Raw genomic sequence first — 25,899 nt, 5'->3', positions numbered from 1 at the left:
GGGATAGAGATGGGAGCTGGGGAGCCGGGCTCCACTCTGGGAGGGGGGCAGCCTTGCCGGATCCAGGGAAGAGTTAAGCGGCCCCAGCTCTGCTTTCCCAGAGCTGCTGAGAACCTGGGGAATGGTGTGGAGGTTCCGGGGAGCCCTGCCCCTACCTGGCAACCGCGGTGCAGCAGGCACCAAGTTCTCCTGCACATTGCGACAGTGTGACCCTGGGCTCTGGCAGGCAGTAGGTGGGGCCTTTGGACCTATCAGCAGTGAGGGAGTTAACACAGCAGCTGACTTCTCTAGGCAAAGAAAACTCCCCTCAGACGCTTTGCTGCCTGGCCTCCTGCCAGGAACAAGCAGGAGCTGAAAACTAGAAGTTGAGGCATGAGTTTGGCCACTCCGTAGTGTGCACTTGGTGAGGGCAGCAGCTCGCCACAGCTGCCAGCCATCTGTCCATTCACCCATCTGTCCATCTGGCAGCCCGCTGTTCAGACCTGTCTGTCTGTCTGTCTGCCCATCTGTAAGCCCATCTCTGTCCCATTGTCTATCTGACCATCTTTCTCTTGCTGTCCTCTTTGTCTAGCTATCTGGCCTGTCTGTCGATCCATCTTCGTGTCTGTCTTCAGCCCCCTCCTGTTTGTCCATCTGTCCAATTACCTGTGAGTCTATCTATGCATCTTCTTGTCCATTCATCTGCCCACCCATCTGTCCCTCCGTCTGCCCACCGGCCTCCCCTCTCCTTCTGGGCCGCAGAGCCATGGCCCAGGACTGCGGAGCCATGGGTGACCTGGTCCTGCTGGGGCTGGGGCTGGCGCTGGCTGTCATTGTGCTGGCTGTGGTCCTCTCTCGACACCAGGCCCCATGTGGCTCCCAGGCCTTTGCCCACGCTGCTGTTGCTGCTGACTCCAAGGTCTGCTCAAATATTGTACGGTGAGTGAGACGTGGGAGGAAGCTGGGTGGCCTTTGGCAGCCAGCCCCTCCTGGAGAAGGTGTGTGTGTGTGAGCATGTGTGTGTGTGTGTGTGTGAGAGATTATGTGTGAGTGTGAGTGTGTGTGGGTATATGTGTGTGTTTGTGGGGTGTGGGTGTGTGTGAATGTGTGTGATCGTGTTTGGGTGTGTGTATGTGACTGTGGGTGTGTGTGAATGTGTGTGATTGTGTTTGTGTATGTGTGTGTGGGTGTGTGTGGGTGTGTGTGAGTATATGTGAGTCTGAGTGTGTGGGGGTGTGGGTGGGTGTGAATGTCTGTGATTGTGTTTTGCTGTGTGAGGGTGTGTGTGACTGAGTGTGTGAGTGTGAGTGTGTGGGTGTGTGTAAATGTGTGTGATTGTGTGTATGTGTGGGTGTGGGTGTGTGTGAGTGTGAGTATGGGGGGTGTGGGTATGTGTGAATGTGTGTGATTGTGTGTGGGTATGTGTATGTGTGGGTGTGGGTGTGTGTGCGTGTGTGTGTGTGTGCACGTGCACTGGCCCAGGAAGCAGGAGCTGTGTGTGTGGGCTTCAGCACCTGCAGGGCTTGAGCACAAGGAGACAGCCTCAGGGCCCTTGCACAGAACAGGTGGCAGGGTGTGCCCGTGGGGCAGATGGGGACTTGGGGACAATGGTGGTGTGTGAGTCCATACCTGGCTCCAGGATTCAGGAGGCCCATTTGCATATCTCAGGTGGGAATCTGTCTGGCCCCGCCTGACCCTGCTGGCCGGTGCAGGCCCCTTCAGTGAGGCCAGTTCTCCAAGGCTGGGGTCTTCTCCCAGGGTCATGGGTGAAGGGGTTTGGAGGCTCCCTGCGTGGGTACTGGCCTGCTGGGGTACACACAATGCTGCCATAGCCAGTCTGCCCCAACACCCAGCCCGGGGCCACATCTCAGGTTTCTCAGTCCTGAGGAGCCCGGTGCCCCACCCCTCACATCCTCTCTCCCTGAGTCAGGGCCTGGGTCTCGTGAGCTGAGTGACTTGATACTTGGTGTCCTGGATGAGGGCGTGATGGAGAGAGGCCACAGTGGGTGTTTCCTGAACCTCTTCCAGGAAGGTGGTGCTGCCGCTGCAAGGAGGACACACACAGGATGCCCCTTCTTGCCCCCTGCCTCCCATTGGGCCCACAAAAGCTAGGGCAAGCCTCCCCTCCCTGCCAGCCACCTGGTCTGCTTCCCAGAAATTCTGTCTTGCAGGCTGTTGGGAGGATCCCAGTACTTTGTAAACTAAAGCAAGGGAGGAGTAGCCGTTCTCTGTCTTTGTTCATTCATTCACCTTTTCATTCATTCCTTCTTCCCTCCATTCCCCCATCTGTCCATCCTTCCCTGCCCTGATTGCTCATGCCACCCCCCCAGCCCCTCCTGACCTGGTCCTTTGGTTTCTCTTCAGGGCTTTCTGTCTCCTCCCACAGGGCTGAGAATGGCAGCTCAGGGACAAGTGGGGGCTGGGGACTGCTTAGTCTCCCCAGTGGCTCTCAGGGGATTTGAGGGTTTGACGCCAGCTGCCACCCCAGGCTGCGCCCCTCCTCTGCTCAGGAGGACATACGGGATGCGACACCCACTTAAACTCGAAGTTGCAAAGATGCAAATGAGACTGGAGTCTCAGGCACCAGAGACCACCCGTGGGCACGTGGCTTTTGGGAGTGGGGACCTGCTGCCACAGATCTCTGAAGAGTCTGGACCTGCTGGGTCTCCCCGAGTGACTGTCTGGGGGTCTCCATAGCATGCCCTGCTGTGTGCGTGACGGTCACTGGTTGGGTAGGGGTCTCTACTCTAAAGCTCCCTCTGCCGGCATCCCCTCGAACTCTCCCTTGGTGAAGAGAGAGGATGTGGTTTGCCCCAGTGTTTTATCAAACAACTCTCTCCACTTCCTGTTTTAAGAAGCTGGGAGTGGAGGAAAGCCTGGGGCTGGCCCCAGCTGCTGCTGCGGAACAGGGGTCACTGGATGCTGGGACCCTGGCCGGGCTGGCTGGAGGCCTCAGGAAGAGGCCCTGCAGAGTCCTCCCTGCAGAGGACCCTGGCCGGGCTGGCTGGAGGCCTCAGGAAGAGGCCCTGCAGAGGACCCTGGCCACGCTGCCACAGGGTCTGCTGGGGCCACCAGAAGCCCATGCTCCTGCCTCCATCTCTCCCCTCTGTGCTCACCTCTCACCAGGAGGCCCTCCCAGAGTTCAGTGTCCTGCTTTTTTTTTTTTTTTTTTTTGAGACGGTGTCTCAGTCTGTCACCAGGCTGGAGTGCAGTGGCGCGATCTCAGCTTACTGCAACCTCTGCTTCCTTGGTTCAAATGATTCTCCTGCCTCAGCCTCCTGAGTAGCTGGGACTACAGGTGCCAGCCACCACGCCCAGCTAATTTTTGTATTTTTAGTAGAGACGGGGTTTCACCATGTTGGCCAGGATGGTCTCTATCTCTTGATTCACCCGCTTTGGCCACCCAAAGTGCTGGCATTACAGGAGTGAGTCATGGCACCCGGCCTCATCTCCTACTCTTTCAGCACCAGGTTTTATTCTTGGGATTCTGCTACAGCCGGAGCCCCTGGGTGTGAGCTCCTAAGCTTTCTGTGAGTGTGGACCCAGCACCGTGCCTAGTAGACATACAAAAGGAGCATGGTGACAGTGAGGTCTGTCATCTCCAGCGTAATGACTGTTTTGATCCTTGTGAAAAAGGTGATTTTTGGCTGGGTGTGGTGGCTCACACCTGTAATCCCAGCACTTTGGGAGGCTGAGCGGGGTGGCTCACTTGAGGTCAGGAGTTGGAGACCAGCCTGGGCAACATGGTGAAACCATGTCTCTACTAAAAATACAAAAATTAGCTGGGCATGGTAGCGGATGCCTGTAATCCCAGATACTTGGGAGGCTGAGACAGGAGAATCACTTGAACCCAGGAGGCAAAGGTTGCAGTAAGCCAAGATTGCACCACTGCACTCCAGCCTGGGTGACAGAGCAAGACTTGGTCTCAAAAAAAAAAAAAGAAAAGTTTATATTTTTGTTCTAATGGTTATCTTAATATCTTCATTCTATAATTATATGTTTTATATAATTAGCTATATAAGATATAATACCCCTAGTATGTTGTTTTTTGGATATTCTACTCGCTCCTGATGGTTAATTTATGTGTCAACTTGGCTAAGCTATGGTGCCCCGTTGTTTGGTCAAATACTTGTCAATGTCTTGCTGGGAGGTTATTTCATAGATGTGATTAACACTGACAGTCAGTTGACTTTAAGTAAAACAGATTACCCACCATAATATGGGTGGGCCACCTCCAATCACTTGAAGGCCTTAAGAACAAAAACTGAGGTTTCCCAGAGAAGCAGGAATTCTGCTTCAAGACTGTAACACACAAACCCTGCCTGAGTTTCTGGCCTGCTGACTGCTCTACAGAGTTTAGGTTCCAGACTTCGAGATCAACTCTTACCTGAATTTATAGCCTGCTGGCTTGCCCTACAGATTTTAAACTTGCTAGTCCCCACAATCATGTGAGCCAATTCCTCAATAAATCTCTCTGTATGTATAATCTATTGGTTTAGTTTCTCTGAAAAACTTTCACATCCAGTTTCCTGGATGTTAAGAATTACCGAAACTAGCTAGTAACTTCTTTTTTTTTTTTTTTTTTTTTTGAGACAGAGTTTTGCTCTTGATGCCCAGGCTGGAATGCAATGGCACAATCTCAGCTCACCGCAACCTCCACTTCCTGGGTCCAAGCAATTCTCCTCCCTCAGCCTCCTGAGTAGCTGGGATTACAGGCATGTGCCACCATGCTTGGCTAATTTTTGTATTTTTAGTAGAGACAGGGCTTCTCCATGTTGGTCAGGCTGGTCTTGAACTCCCAACCTCAGGTGATCCGCCGCCTTGGCCTCACAAAGTGCTGGAATTACAGGCATGAGCCACTGCGCCTGGCTCCTAGTAAATTCTTCTTTTCCGTGATGTGTCTCTTACCTCTAATAATACTTTTCTTCTTAAAGTCTACTTCATTAAAAATAGTTATGCTGGGCATGGTGGCTCATGGCTGTAATCTCGGCACTTTGCTGGAGGTCGAGGTGGGTGGATCACTGAAGCCCAGGAGTTCAAGACCAACCTGGGCAACATGGCGAGACCCTGCCTCTACAAAAAATACAAAAATTAGCTGGGTGTGGCTAATATAATTCTAAGTTGGCACACTTGTAGTCCCAGCTACTTGGGATGCTGAGGTGGGAGAATCACTTGAGCCTAGAAGGGAGAGATTGCTGTAAGCCAAGATCACATCACTGCACTCCAGCCTGGGAGACAGAGTGAGGCTCTATCTCCAAAAAAAAAAAAAAAAAAAAAAAAAAGTTATACAGCTTTCTTGCTTTCTTGGTTAGTGCATGCATGACATATTTTTCATGATCTTCCACCTCTCTGTATTCTTATATAAAAGACATTAGTTGGGTTTTACTTTATTTTCAATTATTTTAATTTTTATTGTCCTTTTAAATGTAACTAATGATTTATTTGGGTTGAAACCCACCACCAATTTGTTTTCCATGCCTATTCTATTTCTTCTTATCTCCTCTCACATCTTGTTTTGGATTTATTATTTTTATTATTTAATTTCCTCCTCTATTAGTTTCATAACTGTGCAGTCTTAGAGTTATTTTAAAAGATGACTGGATTATTTTAGAGCTTACAACATGCATCCTTCACTTATCAAAGTCTAACATGAGCTAGTACTTTTTGTTGTTATTGAGATAGAGAGAGTCTTCCTCTGCTGCCCAGGCTGGAGTGCAGTGGAGCAATCTTGGTTCACTGCAACCTCCACTTCTTGGGTTCAAGCAATTCTCCTGCCTCAGTCACCTGAGTAGCTGGGACCACAGGTGTGCACCACTATGCCCGGCCAATTTTTGTATTCTTTTTTAGTAGAGACAGGGTTTCACCATGTTGGCCAGGCTGGTCTTGAACTCCTGACCTTAAGAGATCTGCCTACCTCGGCGTCCTAAAGTGTTGGGATTACAGGCATGAGCCACCGCGCCCAGCCTATGAGTTAGTACTTCTATCCTCTTCCTAGTCAGTACAAGAACCTTGGAACAGGAACTAAATTTACCCCCAGTGACTTATATGCTAATATTTTTGTGTATTTTAAATATATGTGTGTGCATAGATGTATCTGTGTGTTTTTTGTGTTTTTATTCTTATTTATGTTGAGAGTGTAGAGCTATGTAAGAGTAAAGAGAATTGTGTAATGAAGCCCCGAGTATCCATTCAATTTCAACAACAATCTTATGGCCAAGCTAATTTCATGTATCCTCTTTCCTGCTTCCCTCTACCCCACATTATTTCAGTGCAAATCCCAGATATATAACTTTACCCACACATATTTCAGTATGTTTTATTTATTTTAAACCCCACAAGATATCATTTTCTATACTACTGTAATTTCATACCAATAACATTCATTTAGATTTACCCACACGTTTACCTCTTCTGTTACCCTTTATTTTTATTTATAAAAATATCTTTGGGAAGAAATATCTTTCAGCACATGGTCAAGGATCTCCTGAGGGCTATGTCATGGGCAAAATATACATATATATTCCATATATATACACACATATACACACACACACACACATATACACATATACACACACACATATATATATTCCACTTTCACTTTTTTGTTTGTTTGTTTTTTGAGACCGTGTCTTGCTCTGTGGCCCAGGCTGGAGTGCGGTGGTGGGATCTCAGCTCACTGCAACTTCTACCTCCTGGGTTCAGGTGATTCTCCTGTCTCAGCCTCCTGAGTAGCTGGGATTACAGGTGTTAGCCATCACGTCTGGCTAATTTCTGTTTGTTTTTTTTTTTTTTTTGAGACGGAGTATGGCTCTGTTGCCCAGGCTGGAGTGCAGTGGCGTGATCTCGGCTCACTGCAACCTCCATCTCCCTGGTTCAAGCAATTCTCCTGCCTCAGTCTCCCAAGTAGCTGGGATTACAGGTGCACGCCACCATGCCCGGACAATTTTTTTGTATTTGTAGTAGAAACCGGGTTTCCCTATGATGGTCAGACTGGTCTTGAACTTCTGACTTCAGGCAATCCGCCCACCTCGGCCTCTCAAAGTGCTGGGGTTATAGGCGTGAGCCACCGTGCCTGGCCTGCTTTTTTTTTTTTTTGAGATGGAGTTTTGCTCTGTCACCCAGGCTGGAGTGCAGTGGCAAGATCTTGTCTCACTGCAACCTCCACCTCTCAGGTTCAAGCAATTCTTGTGCCTCAGCCTCCTGAGTAGCTGGGATTACAGGCATCCACCACCACATCTGGCTAATTTGTGTATTTTTGGTAGAGATGGAGTTTCACCATGTTGGCCAGGCTGGTCTCGAACTTCTGACCTCAGGTGATCCACCTGCCTCAGCCTTCCAAAGTGCTGGGATTACAGGCATGAGCCACCATGCCCAGCCATTTTCACTTTTGAAGGATATTGTTAGTGAGCATAGCATTCTAGGTAGGCAGATATTTTCTTTCCTCAGTTTGAAAACATGATTCCCTTGTATCTGATTTCTCCTGCTTTTATTGGGAAGCCAATTCTCAATCTAATTTTGCTCATTTGAAGGCAATGGCTTTTTATGTTGTTGTGTTTTCTGAGATGGAGTCTCACTCTGTCACCCAGGCTGGACTGCAGTGGTGCAATCTCAGCTCACTGCAACCTCTGCCTCCTAGGTTCAAGTGATTCTTCTGCCTCAGCCTCCAAGTAGCTGGGATTACAGGTGTCCACCATCACACCTGGCTAATTGTTGTATTTTTAATAGAGATGAACTTTTGCCATGTTGATCAGGCTGATCCCAAACTCCTCATTTCAGGTGATCCGCCCGCCTCAGCCTCCCAAATGCTGGGATTATAGGCCTAAGCCACCACTCCCAGCCTCCTTTTTTTTTTTTTTTTTTTTTTTTGAGATGGAGTCTCGCTCTGTCGCCCAGGCTGGAGTAGAGTGGTGCGATCTCGGCTCACTGCAACCTCCCCCTCCCAGTTCAAGTGATTCTCCTGCCTCAGCCTCCCGAGTAGCTGGGACTATAGGAGCATGCCACCATGCCTGGCTAATTTTTGTAATTTTAGTAGAGATGGGGAGTCACCATATTGGTCAGGCTGGTCTTGAACTTCTGACCTCAGGTGATCCACCCACCTCAGCCTCCCAAAGTTTTGGGATTACAGGCGTGAGTCACCATGCCTAATGCATCCGTTTTTTGTAGTTGCCAGTTTTCTGATGAAATTCTTAATTGTTTCTTTTTATCCTTGATACACATGTAAAGAACTTATTTTAAAGTACATGGTCTGATGATTTTATAATCTGGAGATCCTATGGGCCTTTTTAAAAGTTGTCTGTGCTTTCTCTTGAGTTTTGTTCCTGCTGTCTTATTTCCTTGTTTGCTAGTTGTTTTTAATTTGGCAATGGAAGTTGTGTATAAAAATCGTTACAAATAATTTTTTTTTTTGAGATGGAGTCTCGCTTTGTTGCCCAAGCTGGAGTGCAATGACGTGATCTCGGCTCACTGCAGCCTCTGCATCCCAGCGTTCAATTCTCCTACCTCAGCCTCCCGAGTAGCTGGGATTGCAGGCAGGTGCCAGCACGCCTGGCTAATTTTCGTATTTTTAGTAGAGATGGGTTTTCACCATGTTGGTCAGGCTGGTCTCAGACTCCTGACCTCGTGATCTGCCCACCTCAGCCTCCCAAAGTGCTGGGATTACAGGCGTGAGCCACTGCGCCCAGCCAGAAATAATTTTTAAAAATAATTTTGAGCCCCAGCATGATGGCTCATGCTTGTCATCCCATCACTTTGGGAGGCTGAGGCGGGCAGATTGCTTGAGCCTAGGAGTTCAAGATCAGCCTGTGCAACATAGTGAAACCCCATCTCTACAAAAAATAAAAAATTAGCTGGGTGTGGTGGTGGTGTGTGCCTGTAGTCCCAGCTGTTTGGGACGCTGAGGTGGGAGGCTCACTTGAGCCTGGGTGATCGAGGCTGCAGTGAGCCATGATCCTGAGACTGCACTCCAGCCTGGGCAACAGAGTGAGATGCTGTCTCAAATAAATAAATAAATAAAAATAAAATAATTTGAGGCCTAGGGGTCTGAAATTCTGAGATCTCCTTTATGCATTTGAGTGACTGAGATGATTTGAAGCTGGATCCAGTGCTCCTGAGGGCTGCTTTATTTCTGGTTGACTGTGACTCCTAGAGTAAGAAACCTGCACCCCACGTGTGGGGCATTATGGCATCCCCTCCCTCAGCCACATGAGTAAGTCAACAGCACTGCTCTAGACCAGGTGTGGTGGCTCACGCCTATAGTCCCAGCTACTCGGGAGACTGAGGCAGGAGGATTGCTTCAGGCCAGGAATTTGAGACCAGCCAGAGCAATATATTATTAGGTTGGTACAAAAGTAATTGCAGTTTTTGCCATTAAAAGTAATGGCAACCCTGTTTCAGCAAAATAAAAAGCAAAAAAAAAAAAAAAAAAAAAAGAAAGGAAGAATTAAAAAAAGAATCAACCGGGCATGGTGGCTCACGCCTCTAATCCCAGCCCTTTGGGAGGCCAAGGCGGGCAGATCATGAGATCAGGAGATCGAGACCATCCTGGCTAACACGGTGAAACCCCGTTTCTACTAAAAATACAAAAAATTAGCCGGGCGTGGTGGCAGGCGCCTGTAGTCCCAGCTACTCAGGAGGCTGAGGCAGGAGAATGGCATGAACCCAGGAGGTGGAGCTTGCAGTGAGCCGAGATCATGCCACTGCACTCCAGCCTGGGTGACAGAGTGAGACTCCGTCTCAAAAAAAAAAAAAAAAAAAGAATCACTGCTCTGTCTCTCAGCCTCCTCTTCCAGGATTGGCCGTCGCCTTGAGGGGAATACTGGCCTTGCCTGTCTCCAGCCCTGTACCTCTCTGCCTCCTATGCCTTTAAGCACATGTTTTCTATTTGCTGGGCTGTGAAATCTGCTCTTCATCTGATGGGGTTTGCTTTATAGGTGACTAGATCCTTTTCTCTTGGTGGTTTTAGAATTCGCATTTTCACATTGACCTTAAATAGTCTGATTATAGTTTGCCACGGCAAAGACCCTTTGCATTGCATTGTTTGGGGATATTTGAGCCTCCTCTATCTAGATGTCTAATCTCTTGTTAGATGTGAGTAGTTTTCATTATTATTTTATTAATGGGCTGGCATGTGGGCCGTGGTTCCAGGCGGGCTCAGAGGGGCAGCTGCCTGATATCTGGACAGCTTCTCTTTCTGTCTTTTCTTACCTGGACTCTGGGTTGCTTGTTAGCTGCTTCTGCCAGTTCTGAGTTTTCAAGGGGAGAGGGGCCCAGTGATGGCTGTTCTTTGAAGGAAAGGGAAGAATGTCTCCTGTTTAACATGTTTCTATGTTTCCAGTTACTTGGTTAGTTAGTTAGAGCCAGGGTCTCTCGCTCTGTTGCGCAGGCTGGAGTGCAATGGCATGATCGTGGCTCACAGCAGCCTCCACCTTCCAGGCTCGAGCAATGCTCCCACCTCAGCCTCTCAAGCAGCTGGGACTGCAGGTATGTGCCACCATGCTTGGCTGCCTTTTTAATTTTTTTTTTTTTTTTAATACAGACAGGGTCTCACTATATTGCCCAGGCTGGTCTTAAACTCATGGGCTCAAGTGATCCTCCTGCCTCGGCCTTTCAAAGTGCTGATATCACAGGCAGGGTTTCCATTTTTTAAAGCTCCCAGCAGTGGTATGAAACTCCTCCTTTCCAGAGAAAGCGCACTCTGTCCGCATCCCTCATGTTGTCCTCTCCCGCCTCTGCTTAGGGTTCACTCCGGGGGAAAGTGCCACTTGAGAGTTTCCTTTTTGTGTGCGGTTCTGACTGACCGCTCCCTGCTCACAGATGCTGCTTCTCAGGGTGGGGTCCCTGAGGCCTGGAGTGTGGCCTCTGACGACCTTCAGGGCCAGGTGCGGAATGAGAGCCTGTGGCCACATGGCCCCTGGTGGGAGACGTCCCGCCGCCCTTTGCTTCTCTGTGCCACTCTGGCTGCACAGTTCAGAGCCTTGGGAAACGTTAACCAGTAGGACCTAGAAGGGGAGGTGAGAAGGGGTCACCCCCCAGGTGTGCCTGTGGTGAGCCTTCGTGCTGAGCAGGTGCAGGGAGGGAGGCCCAGGTGCACACACCTGTGAAGTAGGGGCAGCTGGCTGGGCTCCTTGACCTGCTCCAGAGCTTCTTATTTTCTGGCCACTTCACCTGCAGAAGGCCCAGGTGGCTGTGGCCTCTAGGGTCCCTTGCCTGTCCTCAGCTCCCAACTGGGAGGGGCAGAGGGAGGAGGGGGTGGAGACCCCAGGCAGCAGGGCTCTGGGAGCAGTGGGGCCCTGGGTTCCAGGGGTGTCTGGCAGGCCCCTCCTTACTCTACGTCTCTCGGCCTCTGGATGGAGGTGCTGGCCGCAGTCGGGCTCTGCCTCTGACTAAGGGTTGGGGAAGTGGCGGGTGTGGGCTGCTGCCCCGTGGGGCCTCTGAACAGACCGCAGGGCCTCTGCCAATCATGACTCCTTGCTTTCAGCTGGACCCGCAGGCCCTGCAGGACAGAGACTGGCAGTCGCCATGAATGGGGTACGTGTCCGTGGGACTCTCCTGGTGCCCACTTCCCCCAGAAGGATAGGGTGGCCTCTGTTCATTTCAAATCAGTCAGAGGTGGCTGAGCCTGAGGCGGCATCTGAGAGGGAGCCTGGTTGGAGGAGGGAGGGCCCCCAAGAGCAGAATCACCATGCACGGGAATCGTCATTCATTGGCTGGAATGCAGTTGCCAGCCAGGCCCTGAGCATCCCTCCTCAAACAAAGGTCTCATGGCACCACCAGGACAGGTGGGGCCTCCACTCAGGGACCTGGGGGCTGCCCATAGAAATGGAGACCCCTGATTTGTCTTTAGCTACCCCAGAAAGGTTTAGACCTTAAAAGCAATGACACACCCAAAAAGGCCCGGGTATAAATGGTAAAATGTTAATATTTGAGATTCTTGGCTTTTTCTTACATTATTCTGTCTTTCCTACTTAATTTTTAATTGGTACTAAGAGAAAGCTGGTCACAGTACACTATAATCTCAGCTACTCTGGAGGCTGAGCCAGGAGAATCACTGGAGCCCAAGAGTTTGATTACAGCCTGGGCAACATTGCAAGATCCCATATCTTAAAAAAAAGTAAGCAAGCAAGAGAAGCAGTGGGGATTTTAGGAGATGGTTCTGCAGAAACCAGTCGTTTACATCATCTTCAACAATCCTGGCTCTTGCTAAAGTAGACTAGGGGCTTCCCCGAGGGGCGACTCCACCTCATGCTGAGACCTCTGCATGCCTTGGGGGTGGAAATATTTGATGAGACTCCCAGGGGTCCTTGGGACCTTGGCCTATGAGGACCAGAAGGATTAGAGGACTGTGCCCCTTCTCCCCACTGTAGATCGAAGTAAAGCTCTCGGTCAAGTTCAACAGCAGGGAGTTCAGCTTGAAGAGGATGCCGTCCCAAAAACAGACAAGGATCTTCAGAGTCAAGATTGCTGTGGTCACCAAGTGAGTGGGGAGGGGCTTGGGCTCACGCACTGAGGGTGCCTGTCCCTTCAGCTGTTTCTGCAGAAAAGAGCATGTGTGGGTCTCTCCTCTCTGTGCGTGGCCACTGCACGGTGAGGTCAGGCCCCAGGGAACACTGCGTGTTCAACTACCTCCTGTGTTTCCTGCAAACCAGCTCAGGAATGTCCTTGCCACCTTGCTTGGAAGCAGTAGGCTGGCTCCAGGAACTGCCCAAGTGCAGGGTTTTCTGCCCTTGCTTGGAATTAGTCACAGTCCCAGATTCCTGTTGAATGGTTGTAACCCCTGCCCCTTTGTCATGAGTCAGTTGCCAAGAGAAGCCTGTTTGTTGGTTTGAGAGCAGTTCATGCAGACACAGACCAATTCCTCTGAGAATTCATTTGCTTCCCCAGGATGGAATCTGGCTGGGCCTCTGACCTTGCTGGTCACGTGGGCCGGGGCATCCATCAGTCATACCCTGGACTCCTATCTGTGTCTAAACACCACGCCCCACCCCCAACTGCATGGCAGCCACTCGCATAGCACTCTGGGAGGGCTGTGGGCACGAGCAGCGAGGACTCCATCAGCAGCTCCCCCAGATAAGCCCTGCTAATGAGGGGGCTTGCGAAGCAGCTTTGATGTGCTGGTAAATCCAGGTGCAAAACAGAACTCAAGTTAAGGCCTCCGCACAGCACTGCATTCTAACTGTGAAGGATTCTTACTCTAGTGTCCTGTGTGGAGGTATTGGAATTGTCCATTGCTAAGACTCAGGGGAGAAAAGCACTTCGCATCGCAGGACTTGGAGCACCGGTGCTGAGGCAACCCTTCATTCATTCGTCAGATGTGTGTTAAGGCCCAGGGCAGGGGTCAGGGATTCTCCTCTCACACAGCACGTGGGTGGCAGGACCAACACCGGGTCTGACCTCCCAGCTGGGGGCACAGGCTGCTAACCCCAGGCCTGGAATCTGTCAGATGCCCTTCCCGTGCTGACTTGACTTAGACAGGCCTCCTGACCTTCCCGCAAAGATCATGTGTGATTCGCAGGGGTTCTGGCCGCTTGAAAGGTTCCTGAGAAAGTACATGCAATGAGGACAGAGCTTGCAGAGGGAGGACAGGCATGCAGAAGGCTCTGTGTGCAGCCCCAGACCTGGGTACCTTCGTCACCGTCCTCACCCCACCTCCGGGTGTGCAGATAGGGAGCAGGTCTCCTGTGTTATGGCCCAAGCAGGGCTGTTAGGACGCTGAGAACATTCCCTCCTCCCGCAGGAGAGAGAGGTCCAAGGTGCCCTACATCGTGCGCCAGTGCGTGGAGGAGATCGAGCGCCGAGGCATGGAGGAGGTGGGCATCTACCGCGTGTCCGGTGTGGCCACGGACATCCAGGCACTGAAGGCAGCCTTCGACGTCAGTGAGTGTCGGCCTGCGCAGGACGGGATGGAGGTGTGGGCAGTGGTGTCCGCGATGAGATCTCAGAGTGCTCCATGGCCCAGGCATGTCACATCCTTCTCTGTGTCTTTTCTTCATTTACTGTTGTATTATTTTAAAAAAAGAGAAAACAAGAGTTGTACAAACAGCTTCCATAGGAGCCAGTTTTTACACCATCGTACCCACTCATGCCACTTGGTGGAGTGGACCAGGGGCTTCTGTGGGGACTTGGCCTTCCTGCCTTGGGGGTGGACAGGAGGTGGAAGCCCAGGACTCAGTGCGGTCTGTCCACTGCCCTGTATGAGGATGTGGTGGGCAGAGGGCACTGATGAAATTCAGCGCAGGCCGGGGCTGCAGCATCTCCGCCTCCATCTCACCAACCCTCACAGGCTTTGAAGGACCCAGACCTGCCTCAAATGCCAGGGGAGGGCACTGAGACCCCAGAGGGTCCTTCCCAGCATCTTCAAAGCAACAGGATTTTGTGCCTGCAGACCCTTCTTTGCAGCACACACCACCCACCCTGACCAGGACCCCTAGAATCATCCCTGGGAGGGCCCTGTGGTAGTTTCAGCTCCCTCTGGGGGCCCAGAATGAACCTGGCCTGTGGTGAGGATGTAAGCACCAATGGCCAATTGGGTCCAAAGGAAGACACCGGTTCAAACACTGAAACCAATCAGATTCTCCCACGGCCTTCCTGCTATCAGAAGACACTGGTGCAGGGGTGGTTGCTATGTACAGGGCAGAGCCACCCAATCCCCACGCAGGCACTGTGTCCTGCCACGCTGGCCTCCTCCTGGCCATCACATCAGGCCAAGCAGGGGAGAGGAATGGGAATGCCCACGCACCCCTATCAACTCTGCAGGCACAGAACCATGCACAGCTCTTGGGAGGAGTCAGATGAGCTGCTCAAAGCCCAGGAGGGACCCACACAGTGGTCAGCATGGCAGGGACGGTGCTTTAGCCAAGGCAGGGATGGTGGGTGACTCACTCAGGATCTTCAAGGAGGCCGCTGCATTTCCCTGCTCTTTCCAGATAACAAGGACGTGTCGGTGATGATGAGCGAGACGGACATGAACGCCATCGCAGGCACGCTGAAGCTGTACTTCCGTGAGCTGCCCGAGCCCCTCTTCACTGACGAGTTCTACCCCAACTTCGCAGAGGGCATCGGTGAGCACTGGAGGCCTTGGCCTCATGGGAGACGTCTCCTCCACGTGCACTGCTGCCCTCGGAGGCTGTGAAAAGCGAGGTGTGGGAACCTGAGCTGTAACCCCTCTGCCATGGTCGGCATTTTAACCCAACCTCAAAAAGCAGGGGACCAGAACCGAGCCTGTCCTGGAAGGCCTTGCCCATCCCCAGAGGGCTCCCCGTCCCTATTCCTCAAGGAGGCCAAGTGGGTGAAATGGTCAGCACTGCCGTGCTGTGGGGTCCTAAAGTCTGCTGTCCTCCTTCCTGCAGACCAGGGCTAAACACTGGTGCCCAGGTGCTCTTGCCATGGGTCCTGGTCCAGCCAAGCATGGTTTCAAACATGACCTGACCCTTAGTCAACCTGGAGGCTGATGTCTATAGTGGGTGCTGGTGCGTGCAGCACCTGTGGCCTCTGCATCACCCTTGGGGCAGGTCTGCCTCCCGGGCCCATGCGCAGAGGACCTGGTCTCCCAGCCTGCAGGTGCCCCTGTGGTGTCCAGGACGACGAGGGGGTCTCTGCGTACTTGGTGGGGCTGGGACCCTCCCACTTCCCACCTCCTTGTGTCCCTCACTCCCCTGTTTCATTCCATGCTGAGCCTCCCCTGCCTTGGGCTCCTCTGGGGAGGGGGTGGTGGCAGGAGTTGTCCAAGGGCAGCTCTGCCCACGAGCAGCTGCTCTAGCGGCTCCTCCTGCTGCTGTTCACCGGGTGCTGCTGACCCCTGCGAGGTAGAGAAAAGGCGTTCAGGTGGTTCACACCCCACACAGGTGCCCCTCACAGGGTCCTCACTGGTGGCCAGCGCTGTGGGTGTGACGATGATGACAAGCCTAAACTGTGCAAGGACTCGTGTCCCAGGCGCTCCGTGTGACCACCTCGGGAGAGGTCTCCGGCTTGTCGTAACCCAGAGGAGTAACCCACTGCCTCCTGCAGCTCTCTCAGACCCAGTTGCAAAGAAGAGCTGCATGCTCAACCTGCTGTCGTCCCTGCAGGAGGCCAACCTGCTCACCTTCCTTTTCCTTCTAGACCACCTGGAAAGGTAGCCCAGCTCTCTTGTGGCTGCCCAGGACTCCAGGTCTCCAGGCCGTTGGGGTGCCCCTCTGCTCCCACCAGACCCCCAGCACCAAGGACCTTTTCCCCCGACCCCTGTCTGCAGTAGCTCACTGCTTCTAAGGACTAGCACCACTGCCACCCCCACCCCTGCCTCTCCTCTTTGCCACCCTCCTCCCTCTGCACTGTGGCCTTAACAAAGAGCTCAGAGCTTTGGCCGTGGCCAGCAGTGCACTTGGACCCCCCTCTTCCCTCCCAAGCACATCATGAAGACCTCCCCATCAGCCCAGAGCTGGCCCCTTGTCCTGGGCCACTGAGACCCAGAAGTACCAAGGCTGGAGTCAGCTTGCAGCACAGCCAGGGTCGAGGTCACTCCCTCCCTGAGGACTCTAGCACGGCACAGCCCCTCTGCCTCTCTCCTGGTGGTGGCGTTGAAACAGCACCCTCTGCTTCGGTCCTCTACAGGGTGGCAGAGAAGGAGGTGGTCAATAAGATGTCCCTGCACAACCTCGCCACTGTCTTTGGCCCCACGCTGCTCCGGCCCTCCGAGAAGGAGAGCAAGCTCCCTGCCAACCCCAGCCAGCCCATCACCATGACTGACAGCAGGTCCTTGGAGGTCATGTCCCAGGTATGGGAAGACAGTCTCCAGCCCATGCAACCCCAGCCTGACAGAGGTGGTCTCTGCCTGCCCCACCCCCAGTCCTGCCCATCTTCCGACTTGCATTGTATGTGGTGGTGGCTGAGATTCAGAGAGAGGGACTTGCCTAGGTTTGCATGGATGGGAGTGATAGGGGGTGCCCAGGCCACCTCCTGGTCCTGCTGGTGCACCTTGCTGGGGGCTTAAAACCACCCCAAGTGTTCGGGTGTGGTGGCTCATGCCTGTAATCCCAGCACTTTGGGAGGCCGAGGCAGGACAACCGAACCCAGGTGTTTGAGACCAGTCTGGGTAATGTAGCAAACCCCATCTCCAGAAAAAATACAAAGAAAAATTAGGCAGGCACTGTGGCACACATCTGTAATCCTAGGTATCTGGGAGGCTGACTCAGGAGGATTGCTTGAGCCCAGGAGTTAGAGGCTGCAGTGATCCATGATGGAGCCACTGTACTCCAGCCTGGGGGACAGAGCAAGGCCCTGTGCATCTCTAAAATAAATAACCACCCCCCACCCAACAAGTCATGCCTTGTCAGGACCCCATCCCACCCCCGTCTCACTGTAAGGGGTTCATGACACCAGCAGGGGTTTCTAGCACCTGAGGTGGACTTGGGGGCTTGGGCCCCAAAGACCTCCCCACCAGCAGCTGTGAGCCCCCCTCTGAGCCACTCTCCTCTTCCCCACTCTGCGAGGGCAGGTCGAGGTGCTGCCGTACTTCTTGCGGCTGGAGGCCATCCCTGCCCTGGACAGCAAGAGACAGAGCATCCTGTTCTCCACCGATGTCTAAAGGTCCCAGTCCATCTCCTGGAGGCGGACAGATGGCCTGGAAACCTCTGGCTAATCGGGCCATCTGTAGAGTGGGAATCAAGATTTTCTGAGGCATCCTTGGGCTACCCCCAGGTGTCAGGCCATCTGCCAAGAGACAGCGGCCCAAAGCAGAAGGACAGGTGGCCTGGGCAGATCCCGCCCAGGTCTGAAAGCCCCAGGCTGGCCTCAGACTGTGGGTTTTTTATGTGGCCACCCGAGGGCGCCCCAAGCCAGTTCATCTCGGAGTCCAGGCCTGGCCCTGGGAGACAGGGTGAAAGCAGTGGTTTTTATGAACTTAACTTATAGAGTCTAAAAGATTTCTACTGAATCACTTGTCAAGAAGCGCCCTCTCTGGGGAGAAGGGAACGTGACCGGATTCCCTCACTGTTGTATCTTGAATAAACGCTGCTGCTTCATCCTGTGGGGGCCGTGGCCCTGTCCCTGTGTGGGTGGGGCCTCTTCCATTTCCCTGACTTAGAAACCACACTCCACTTAGAACAGGGTTTGAGAGGCTTAGTCAGCACTGGGTAGCATTTTGACTCCATTCTTGGCTTTCTTCTTTTTCTTTCCAGAAGGATTTTTGTGCAGAAATGGGTCTTTTGTTGCCGTGTTAGTCCTCCTTGGAAGGCAGCTCAGAAGGCCCGTGAAATGTCGGGGGACAGGACCCCCAGGGAGGGAATCCCAGGCTACGCACTTTAGGGTTCGTTCTCCAGGGAGAGCGACCTCGTCCCCCAATCCTGACCGCCCTTCCGGCCCACGCTCTCCTGTTTGGCTTCCACAGGCCTGGACTTCTCTGGCTTCTCTGCCCACACACTCCCTGCCCCCAGTGTCCCTGCCCCTGCCCCTGCCCCAGCACAGGTGACTTCATTTCTGTCCTCTCAGCTCAGTGGACTCGCTCAACTTTTGTATAAGTCTCCACTTGGTGGCAGCAGCTTGCTGATGACTTGTTTTAAAACTTTCATCCTAAATAACCTTTTGATGCTTGAATATTTTTAAGTTTTATACATAGTTTCTAATTTTTTCCTCAACAGATCCAGATACCTAATAAGATGCTGGAATGTAATCCCTGGACAATCCGTGTCCTGGCAGCATTTGGTCTTCCTCTAAGCGCCTGGCTCCGCTGTTCTCAGGAGTGGGTTCTGAAGTCTCTGGAGAACAGGATCCGTGGAGGGTTAGGAAGGGGCCAGGCCTAGAGATGGGAGACTCCCTCCCGGAGCAGGTGGAGGCACAGGACCATTCGCTACCCTATCTGCCGACACCTGCGGGGGAGCCCAGGCATTCTTTGTAAGCCCTCCTGACCACCTGGCTCAAAGAAAACAGAAGCATGGAGGCCGCCAAGTATTTTCAAGAAATAATCCCTTGAACATGGCATCACTTTTTTAGAAAGAGGGGCTTGGGGCAGGCAGAGGAGAGAAGGGAGAGCAAACTGAGAGCCAAGTTTCCAGACGGTCCTGCAGGAGGAGAGGATGCAGCTGCCCAGAGGGAAGCAGGATCACATTTAAGGAAGTGTGTGGGGTCCCTGGATGACACCAGCACCCAGTGGGGCTCTGTCTGGCAACCGCTCCCAAGGTGGGAGGAGTGGGTGTCCCCTGTGTGTCAGTGGGCAGCTCCTGTTGAACCCGCAGCTCACTGGGGAGCCTGACAGTGGGGCCATGCGCCTGACACTCCTCTCTGCTTGTGGACCTGGCAAGGCAGGGAGCAGAAAACAGAGCCACTTGAAGGCTTTCTGTCTGCGTCTGTGTGCAGTGTGGATTTAGTTGTGCTTTTTTCTTGCTGGGAGAGCACAGCCACCATTTACAAGCAGTGTCACCCTCATGGGTGGCAAGGACAGAACAGGAGCCTCTGCTCTCTGTACCTATCTGGGCCCGGTGGGCTCCCCTGTCCTGGCTTCCATCTCTGTCTCAGCGACCATTCAGCCCTGCACAGGAACACATATTGCTTAGAAAAGCCAAATCCAGCCCTTGTCTCTGCCTCCTCTGGTCTCATGATGTGCATCTATTACCTTGAAACTGGAAACCAGTCTATCAATGTCTGTGCCAATTTTTTATTCCCTCCCCAACCTCCTTCCCCATACGACTTTTTATTTATGTAAGATGTGTGCTGTCTAATGATGGGATGACCACACTTTTCCATGTTCTAAAAGTGCTCCTCTCCCGCAGGGTCCCAGGGCTGGTGGTTGCTTTGGGTCTACAGCTACGTCTTACCCACCTCCTGCCTCAAAAGCCTGTGTGGTGGCAAAGCCGGTGTGGGGCTGGGGAACGCAGCGTTCTCCAGGAGGGGGACCCGGCTCTCCTTCTGCAATGCAGGCAAAGGCCTAGATGCCAGTGTGACCTCCCACAAGGCATGGCTTCCAGACTCCCCGACCAGAAGTGATGCTGTTTTGCCTCGGGCCCTGGGTTTGAAGCAGCTTGGCTTTCTCTTGGTAAGTGGCTGGTGTCTTAGCAGCTGCAATCTGAGCTCAGCCACCTACCCACCACCGTGGCCGACACTTTCATTAAAAAGTTTCCTGAGACGACTTGTGTGCATGTTGATTTCATGATCAGCGCCGCTGGGAAGAACCCCAGAGCCGGTGGGGTGGGGCTGGAAGCAGCAGGTGCAGTGATGGGGCTGGGTGCCCCGGAGTCCTTAGTGCTCAATCAGGCCAAGGTGGCCAAGCCCAGGCTGCAGGGAAGGCCGGCCTGGGGGGTGTGGGTGAGCACAGGCAGGCACCAGCTGGGCAGTGTTAGGATGCTGGAGCAGCATCCGTAACCCCACTGAGTGGGGTAGTCTGGTTGGGGCAGGGACCGCTACTGCTTTAGCAGAGAGAGATGATCCCCACTGCGGAGAGGCTGTTCTGACTCTGCAGGTGGGACAGGGACAGATGGCCACCAGGGTGACCCGGCTGGTCTTCCTTTGCTACGCTAAGCCCTGGGACATGGAGGATTCCCGCCACACACAGCCTGGGCCCGGGTTCTTACCTGTGGCCACCGCTCTGGCACGAGCTCCTCAGTCTTGGGTGGTTTCTGCCTGGTCCGGGATTTGGTGTTCCTGCTGAGTCCAGCCTTTCTACCACCTCCGCATGGGCCGTGGGTGGTGTTGTCAGCTGCCTCCCGCCTTGGCTTCAGTAGCTCACCCAGCTTACAGGGGAGCTGCCCTGGGCTGGAGATGGGCATGCACCCTGGGTCCTACTTTGAATGAATGCAGCTTGAGGAGAGCCGGCCATATACACTGGGCCACAGGTTACCCTCGGCAATGCCCACATCAGCCGTCAGCCTGAGCCTCCCCAGGAGAGCAAGGCTCACACGACAAAGGCTGCCCGTGGCCAATGAGGTGGCTGAGCCCAGCCAGAACCTTTCTCGGACTCCCGGGATGTGGCTTTGCTCGTGAGCTGCCTGGTCAGCTCTCTCGGGGTGAGAGGGGCTTGTCACACGGGCCCCTGCCTGCAGTGTGACCCTTCTCAGCTTCTCTCAGCAGCCCTGCCTGCAGAGTGTCACCACCACCATGATGATTTCCCTGACACTGCGAGGGTGGGGGGACGTCCTGGGTAGAGACAGGGCCCGTGGCAGCAGCAGGCTCAGGGGCGCCCTACACTGGTGGGCTGGGGACCTGGTGGAGACCACACCAAGGGCTGGACAAGGGGATGAGCCTCCACCCTGGCCTCTCTGCAGGCCTCAGCAGCCCCTCCCACAGGCAGAAGGGTTGACACTGGGTTCTGCCCTCACTGCAAGAGCTGCAAGTGCCACGTGCTGTTCTGCCCAATCTGGTGTCTGCAGGTGAGGACAGGGCTGCCGCTGGCCCGTTCCTGAGTGTTCAGCACCTAAGGGTGACAGCACTGTCTGTCCCTACCCTCCCGGTCCTGTTTGAAGATCAAACCCATGCTCACAGGCCAATTTTTTTTTCTTTTAGAGACAGGGTCTCACTTTGTCACCCAAGCTGGAGTGCAGTGGTGCGATTATAGCTCAATGCAGCCTCCAATTCCCGGACTCAAGGGAACTTCCTGCCTCAGCCTGCCAAGTAGCTTGGACTATAGCTGTGTGTTTTATTATTATTTTGTAGACATGGGGTCTGGCTATGTTGTCCAGGCTATTGTCAAAATTCCCGGCCTCAAGCAATCCTCCCGCCTCGGCCTCTCAAAGGTTGGGATTACAGGTGTGAGGCAAGGCACCCAGCTCAGCCACAGAGCCCTATTGCATCTCTCTTACTAGGAGCAAGAGCTGACTGCCCCCTCATCCCCATTCCAGAGTGTTGGGGCTGTGTTGAGCCGAGGCCGGGCCACTGGCATGGCCCAGGGAGCGGGATCATTCACTGCTGCCCCAAATCTGAGATCATTCCACCTTGACAAGACTTCCTCATCCAATCCCTTTACTTGACAGCTGGGGAAGCCAATGCACACAGAGCATCCCCAGCTCACTCGGGGTCTCAGAGCTGATCCATGAGCGGAGGCTGAGATCCTGGGATCTTGTCCCCCAGCCTCCCTGCAAGCTTACTCCCTTTCTGCTGAAAGAGATGGGGCCGGACCTCGACCAGCAGCCCTGGCCTGGACATGACTGTGCTCATGCAGGTATTGAGGCCGAGACACCCTGGCATCATATGTTTTTCTATTTTCTTTTTTTTGAGACGGTGTCTCACTCTGTCACCCAAGCTGGAGTGCAGTGGCATGATATTGGCTCACTGCAACCTCTGCCTCCCGGTTAAAGTGATTCTCCTGCCTCAGCCTTCCAAGTAGCTGGGCCTACAGGCTTGTACCATCACGCCTGACTAATTTGTACATTTTTACTAGAGACGGGGTTTCCCCATGTTGGCCAGGCTCGTGTCGAACTCCTGACCTCAAGTGATCCACCTGCCTTGGCCTCCCAAAGTGCCAGGATTACAGGCATGAGCCATGGCGTCACTTAAATGTAGTGAGAGGCCGGGCACAGTGGCTCATGCCTGTAATCCCAGTACTTTGAGAGGACGAGGCTGTCAGATCACCTAAGGTCAGGAGTTCGAGACCAGCCTGGCCAACATGGTGATACCGTGTCTCTAAAAAAAATAGAAAAAAAATATCCCTGCGTGGTGGTGAGTACCTGTAGTCCCAGTTACTCAGGAGGCTGAGGCATGAGAATCGCTTAAACCTCTGAGGCGGAGGCTGCAGTGAGCTGAGATGGTGCCACTGCACTCCAGCCTGGGTGACAGAGCAAGACTTTGTCTCTAAATAATTAAATAAATAAATATGGCCGAGCATGGTGCCTTAGGCCTGTAGTCCCAACACTTTGGGAGGCTGAGGCAGGTGGTTCATGAGGTCAGGAGCCCGAGACCAGCCAGGCCAAGACGGTGAAACACTGTCTCTACTAAAAATATAAAAAGTAGCCAGCTGTGGTGGCAGGCACCTGTAATCCCAGCTACTTGGGACACTGAGGCAGGAGAATCACTTGAAACTGGAAGTCAGAGGTTGCAGGGAGCCGAGATTGCACCACTGCACTCTAGCCTGGGCGATGGAGCAAGACTCCATCTCAAATAAATAACTTAATAAATACAGAGCAAGATTCCATCTTAAATAAATAAATAAATAAACATACACCTGTAATTCTAGCAGTTCGGGGGGCTAAGACAGGTCGATCACCTGAGGTCAGGAGTTCGAGACCAGCCTGACCAATATGGCAAAACTCCATCTCTACTAAAAATACAAAAATTAGCCAGGCGTTTTGACGTGTGCCTGCAGTCCCAGCTACTTGGGAGGCTGAGACAGGAGAATTGCTTGAACCCAAGAGGTGGAGGTTGCAGTGAGCCGAGATCTCGGCTGCACTTCGGCCTGGGTGACAGAGTGAGACTGTCTCAAAAGGAATAAAAAAAATACAAAATAAAAAATATGTAGTAAGATCGCAGAGTCGTGCCGCGGAAGCGTGCTGGTCCTATCCATGTAGTGAAGGCTGATTTCATACACAAATGTCACAAGAACTTTTTTTCTTTTCCTTTTTTTTGAGACGGAGTCTCGCTCTGTCACCCAGGCTGGAGTGCAGTGGCACGATCTCAGCTCACTGCAAGCTCTGCCTCCCTGGTTTATGCCGTTCTCCTGCCTCAGCCTCCCAAGTAGCTGGGACTACAGGCCTGTGCAGCAGATGCAGGTGGGCCACTAGGCCCAGGCAGTCTTGGGACTTGTGTGTCTCCTGCTGTGCATCCATACTGGGTGCTTTAGAAACGGCAGGCAGACCAGAAGCCCCTGTTGCAAGTGAGGACAAAGTGTGGAAAGGCCGTGAGGGTCTGCAGTCCGAGATGGCCTGGTCCTCAACCTGCAGTGCACTGTTGATGCACTGGAATGCCGCCTCCTTCTCCCGGTCCAGGTCTTCAGCAGGGACCCGGTACCCCATCTCTAAGGGAGGTGGCAGCATCAAAGAAAGGCTCCCCTCGCCTGCGTGGCAGCAGGGGAAACTTGCGTCTACGGGGCCTAGAGGCCTGGGATCTGGGGGAGCCACCCCTGGGGGCGAGTGTCTGCCCTGGTGCTGTATCTGCCGTCTTTTCACACTGGGTGTGACCCGAAGAGACAGCCTGAGGTCCGTCCTCACTCACTGTGTTTGAGGAACTGAGGGTCAGCTGGCAGTGGGATGAGGCTGGCCCCCTCCTCCGCTTTAGTTCCGGGAGGCCTCCTGTAGAGCTGTAGGGGCTCGAGATGGCCTTTCGTTTGGGGCACGAGCTGGTCCGGGAGGTCTGGGATCTCTGGTTCTGACCTCTGGGCACCTGCTGCAGCTGTGGCTGAGGCCCAGAAATGTGAAGGGCCTCCATCCACTCCAGTAGTGACCCCAACGTGGGGTTCAATGTGGAGGGGGGAGGGGCTGCTGCGGCAGCTGCAGGAGCAGAAGTGCCACGCCTTGTTCTTCTCATGCCCGCATCCATGCTTGCAGCTGGGAAGGGGGCAGGAATCAGCGAGGTGACCTGGGCTGAGTCCTGGGAATGGGAAGAGGTGGCAGGAAGGGGATCTGAGGAGGAGAACAGGGGGCCTGGTGGTCTGTGCTTCTTCCCAGACATGGGAGCTGTAGAGGGGACCCCTGCAGCAGATGCTAAGGGGGCCAGTAGGCCCAGGCAGTCTTGGGACTTGTGTGTCTCCTGCTGTGCATCCATACTGGGTGCTTTAGAAACGGCAGGCGGACCAGAAGCCCCTGTTGCAAGTGAGGACAAAGTGTGGGAAGGCCGTGAGGGTCTGCAGTCCGAGATGGCCTGGTCCTCAACCTGCAGCGCACTGTTGATGCGCTGGAATGCCGCCTCCTTCTCCCGGTCAAGGTCTTCAACAGGAACCCGGTACCCCAGCTCTAAGGGAGGTGGCAGCATCAAAGGCTCCCCTCGCCTGCGTGGCAGCAGGGGAAACTTGTGTGTACTGGGCCTAGAGGCCTCGGATGTGGAGGAGTCATTCCTGAGGGTGAGTGTCTGCCCTGGTGCTATATCTGCTCCCTTTTCACACTGGGTGTGACCTGAAGAGACAGCCTGAGGCCTGTCCTCACTCACTGTCTTTGAGGAACTGAGGGTCAGCTGGCAGTGGGATGAGGCTGGCCCCCTCCTCCGCTTTAGCCCCGGCAAGCCTCCCGTGGAGCTGTAGGAGCTGGAGATGGCATTTCGGTTGGTGCAGGAGCTCGTCCAGGAGGTCTGGGATGTCTGGTTAGATCTGATTTCTGACCTCTGGGCATGGAGGTCTGTCTGCAGAGGCCCGGGCCTGGGCACAAAGGGAGAGAGGCCTCCATTGTCCCGCAGGGGCCGAAATGCAGACCATGCATCCCCGGTGACCTCGGGGACCCTTCTCTGATCACCAGGATTCTCTTGGACTCTAGGGTCCTTGTCCTGCTCAGGCATCCCTGCCCCGCTCTCCTTGAGGGCCCTCAACACTATCTTCCCTGGACACAAGTCTGGGGACAGCCGGGTGTTGTGGACCCCAAAGGGGTGACTCCCGGCTCCTGGGCCCCACAGAGAGTCCATGTTCTCAGTGCAGTGGCTGAGCTGGAGGACGCCCTGGAACTCGGAGCACACAGCACTGGCTTGCTGTGGTACCTGTGCAATCAAATTGAAGGCAGGATCCCAGGAAGGACCGCAGGGCTTGCGGGATCACGGAAAACCTTCTTAGAGTTGTCTTGACACCACTGATGTCAAGTGTCCGGGTGCTTGTAGGATGGCCTGCCACTCAGTCCACGGGCAGGAGCAACGGGGAGATCCCACAAGCAAAGTGAACTGGGGGATGGGCTGAACGGGCTCCAGGCAACTGAGCCCTACTGGCAGGTCCTCGGCCTGGGCCCGAACAGGAAGGAGGGGCACAGAGTGCCCAGGTAACCGCTCCTGGGAGCAGTGGGGAACCGTCGGTTGCTTGAACTCTCGAGAGCTGGGCTCTGAGCGTCCTCGTCC

At 53.6% G+C, this 25,899-nt stretch overlaps 2 protein-coding genes across 6 annotated transcripts; one reads left to right on the top strand and one right to left on the bottom strand.

The window, feature by feature from the left end:
- Window positions 1-336: 336 nt before the first annotated feature.
- LOC115932925 (breakpoint cluster region protein-like) lies at window positions 337-19,985 on the top strand. 5 transcript variants are annotated; one of them, XM_055375278.2, is made up of 8 exons: window positions 338-918; window positions 11,459-11,508; window positions 12,345-12,454; window positions 13,715-13,854; window positions 14,904-15,038; window positions 15,985-16,090; window positions 16,567-16,729; window positions 18,591-19,514. In XM_055375278.2, the coding sequence occupies exons 1-8, from the start codon at window positions 660-662 to the stop codon at window positions 18,750-18,752; spliced, it is 1,125 nt and encodes a 374-aa protein (XP_055231253.1). In that variant the 5' UTR covers window positions 338-659; the 3' UTR covers window positions 18,753-19,514. The 5 variants fall into 5 exon arrangements, with proteins under 5 accessions (XP_055231252.1, XP_055231253.1, XP_055231255.1 ...); XM_055375280.2 differs by lacking the exon at window positions 18,591-19,514 and adding an exon at window positions 17,450-17,977; XM_055375279.2 differs by lacking the exon at window positions 18,591-19,514 and adding an exon at window positions 19,719-19,985 and having other exon boundaries at window positions 339-918.
- LOC101129569 (putative POM121-like protein 1) lies at window positions 11,880-25,768 on the bottom strand. The gene is made up of 4 exons (XM_055375230.1): window positions 24,085-25,768; window positions 16,432-16,560; window positions 14,860-15,775; window positions 11,880-13,973 (listed from the first exon to the last, which is right to left on the bottom strand). Exons 1-2 carry the CDS (start codon window positions 25,477-25,479, stop codon window positions 16,471-16,473), a joined length of 1,485 nt encoding a protein of 494 aa, XP_055231205.1. The 5' UTR covers window positions 25,480-25,768; the 3' UTR covers window positions 11,880-13,973; window positions 14,860-15,775; window positions 16,432-16,470.
- Window positions 25,769-25,899: the final 131 nt, after the last annotated feature.

The sequence above is a fragment of the Gorilla gorilla genome, chromosome 23, assembly GCF_029281585.2.
Source record: "Gorilla gorilla gorilla isolate KB3781 chromosome 23, NHGRI_mGorGor1-v2.1_pri, whole genome shotgun sequence".
Classification (NCBI taxonomy): domain Eukaryota; kingdom Metazoa; phylum Chordata; class Mammalia; order Primates; family Hominidae; genus Gorilla; species Gorilla gorilla.
This window is presented reverse-complemented; position numbering and strand designations above follow the sequence as displayed.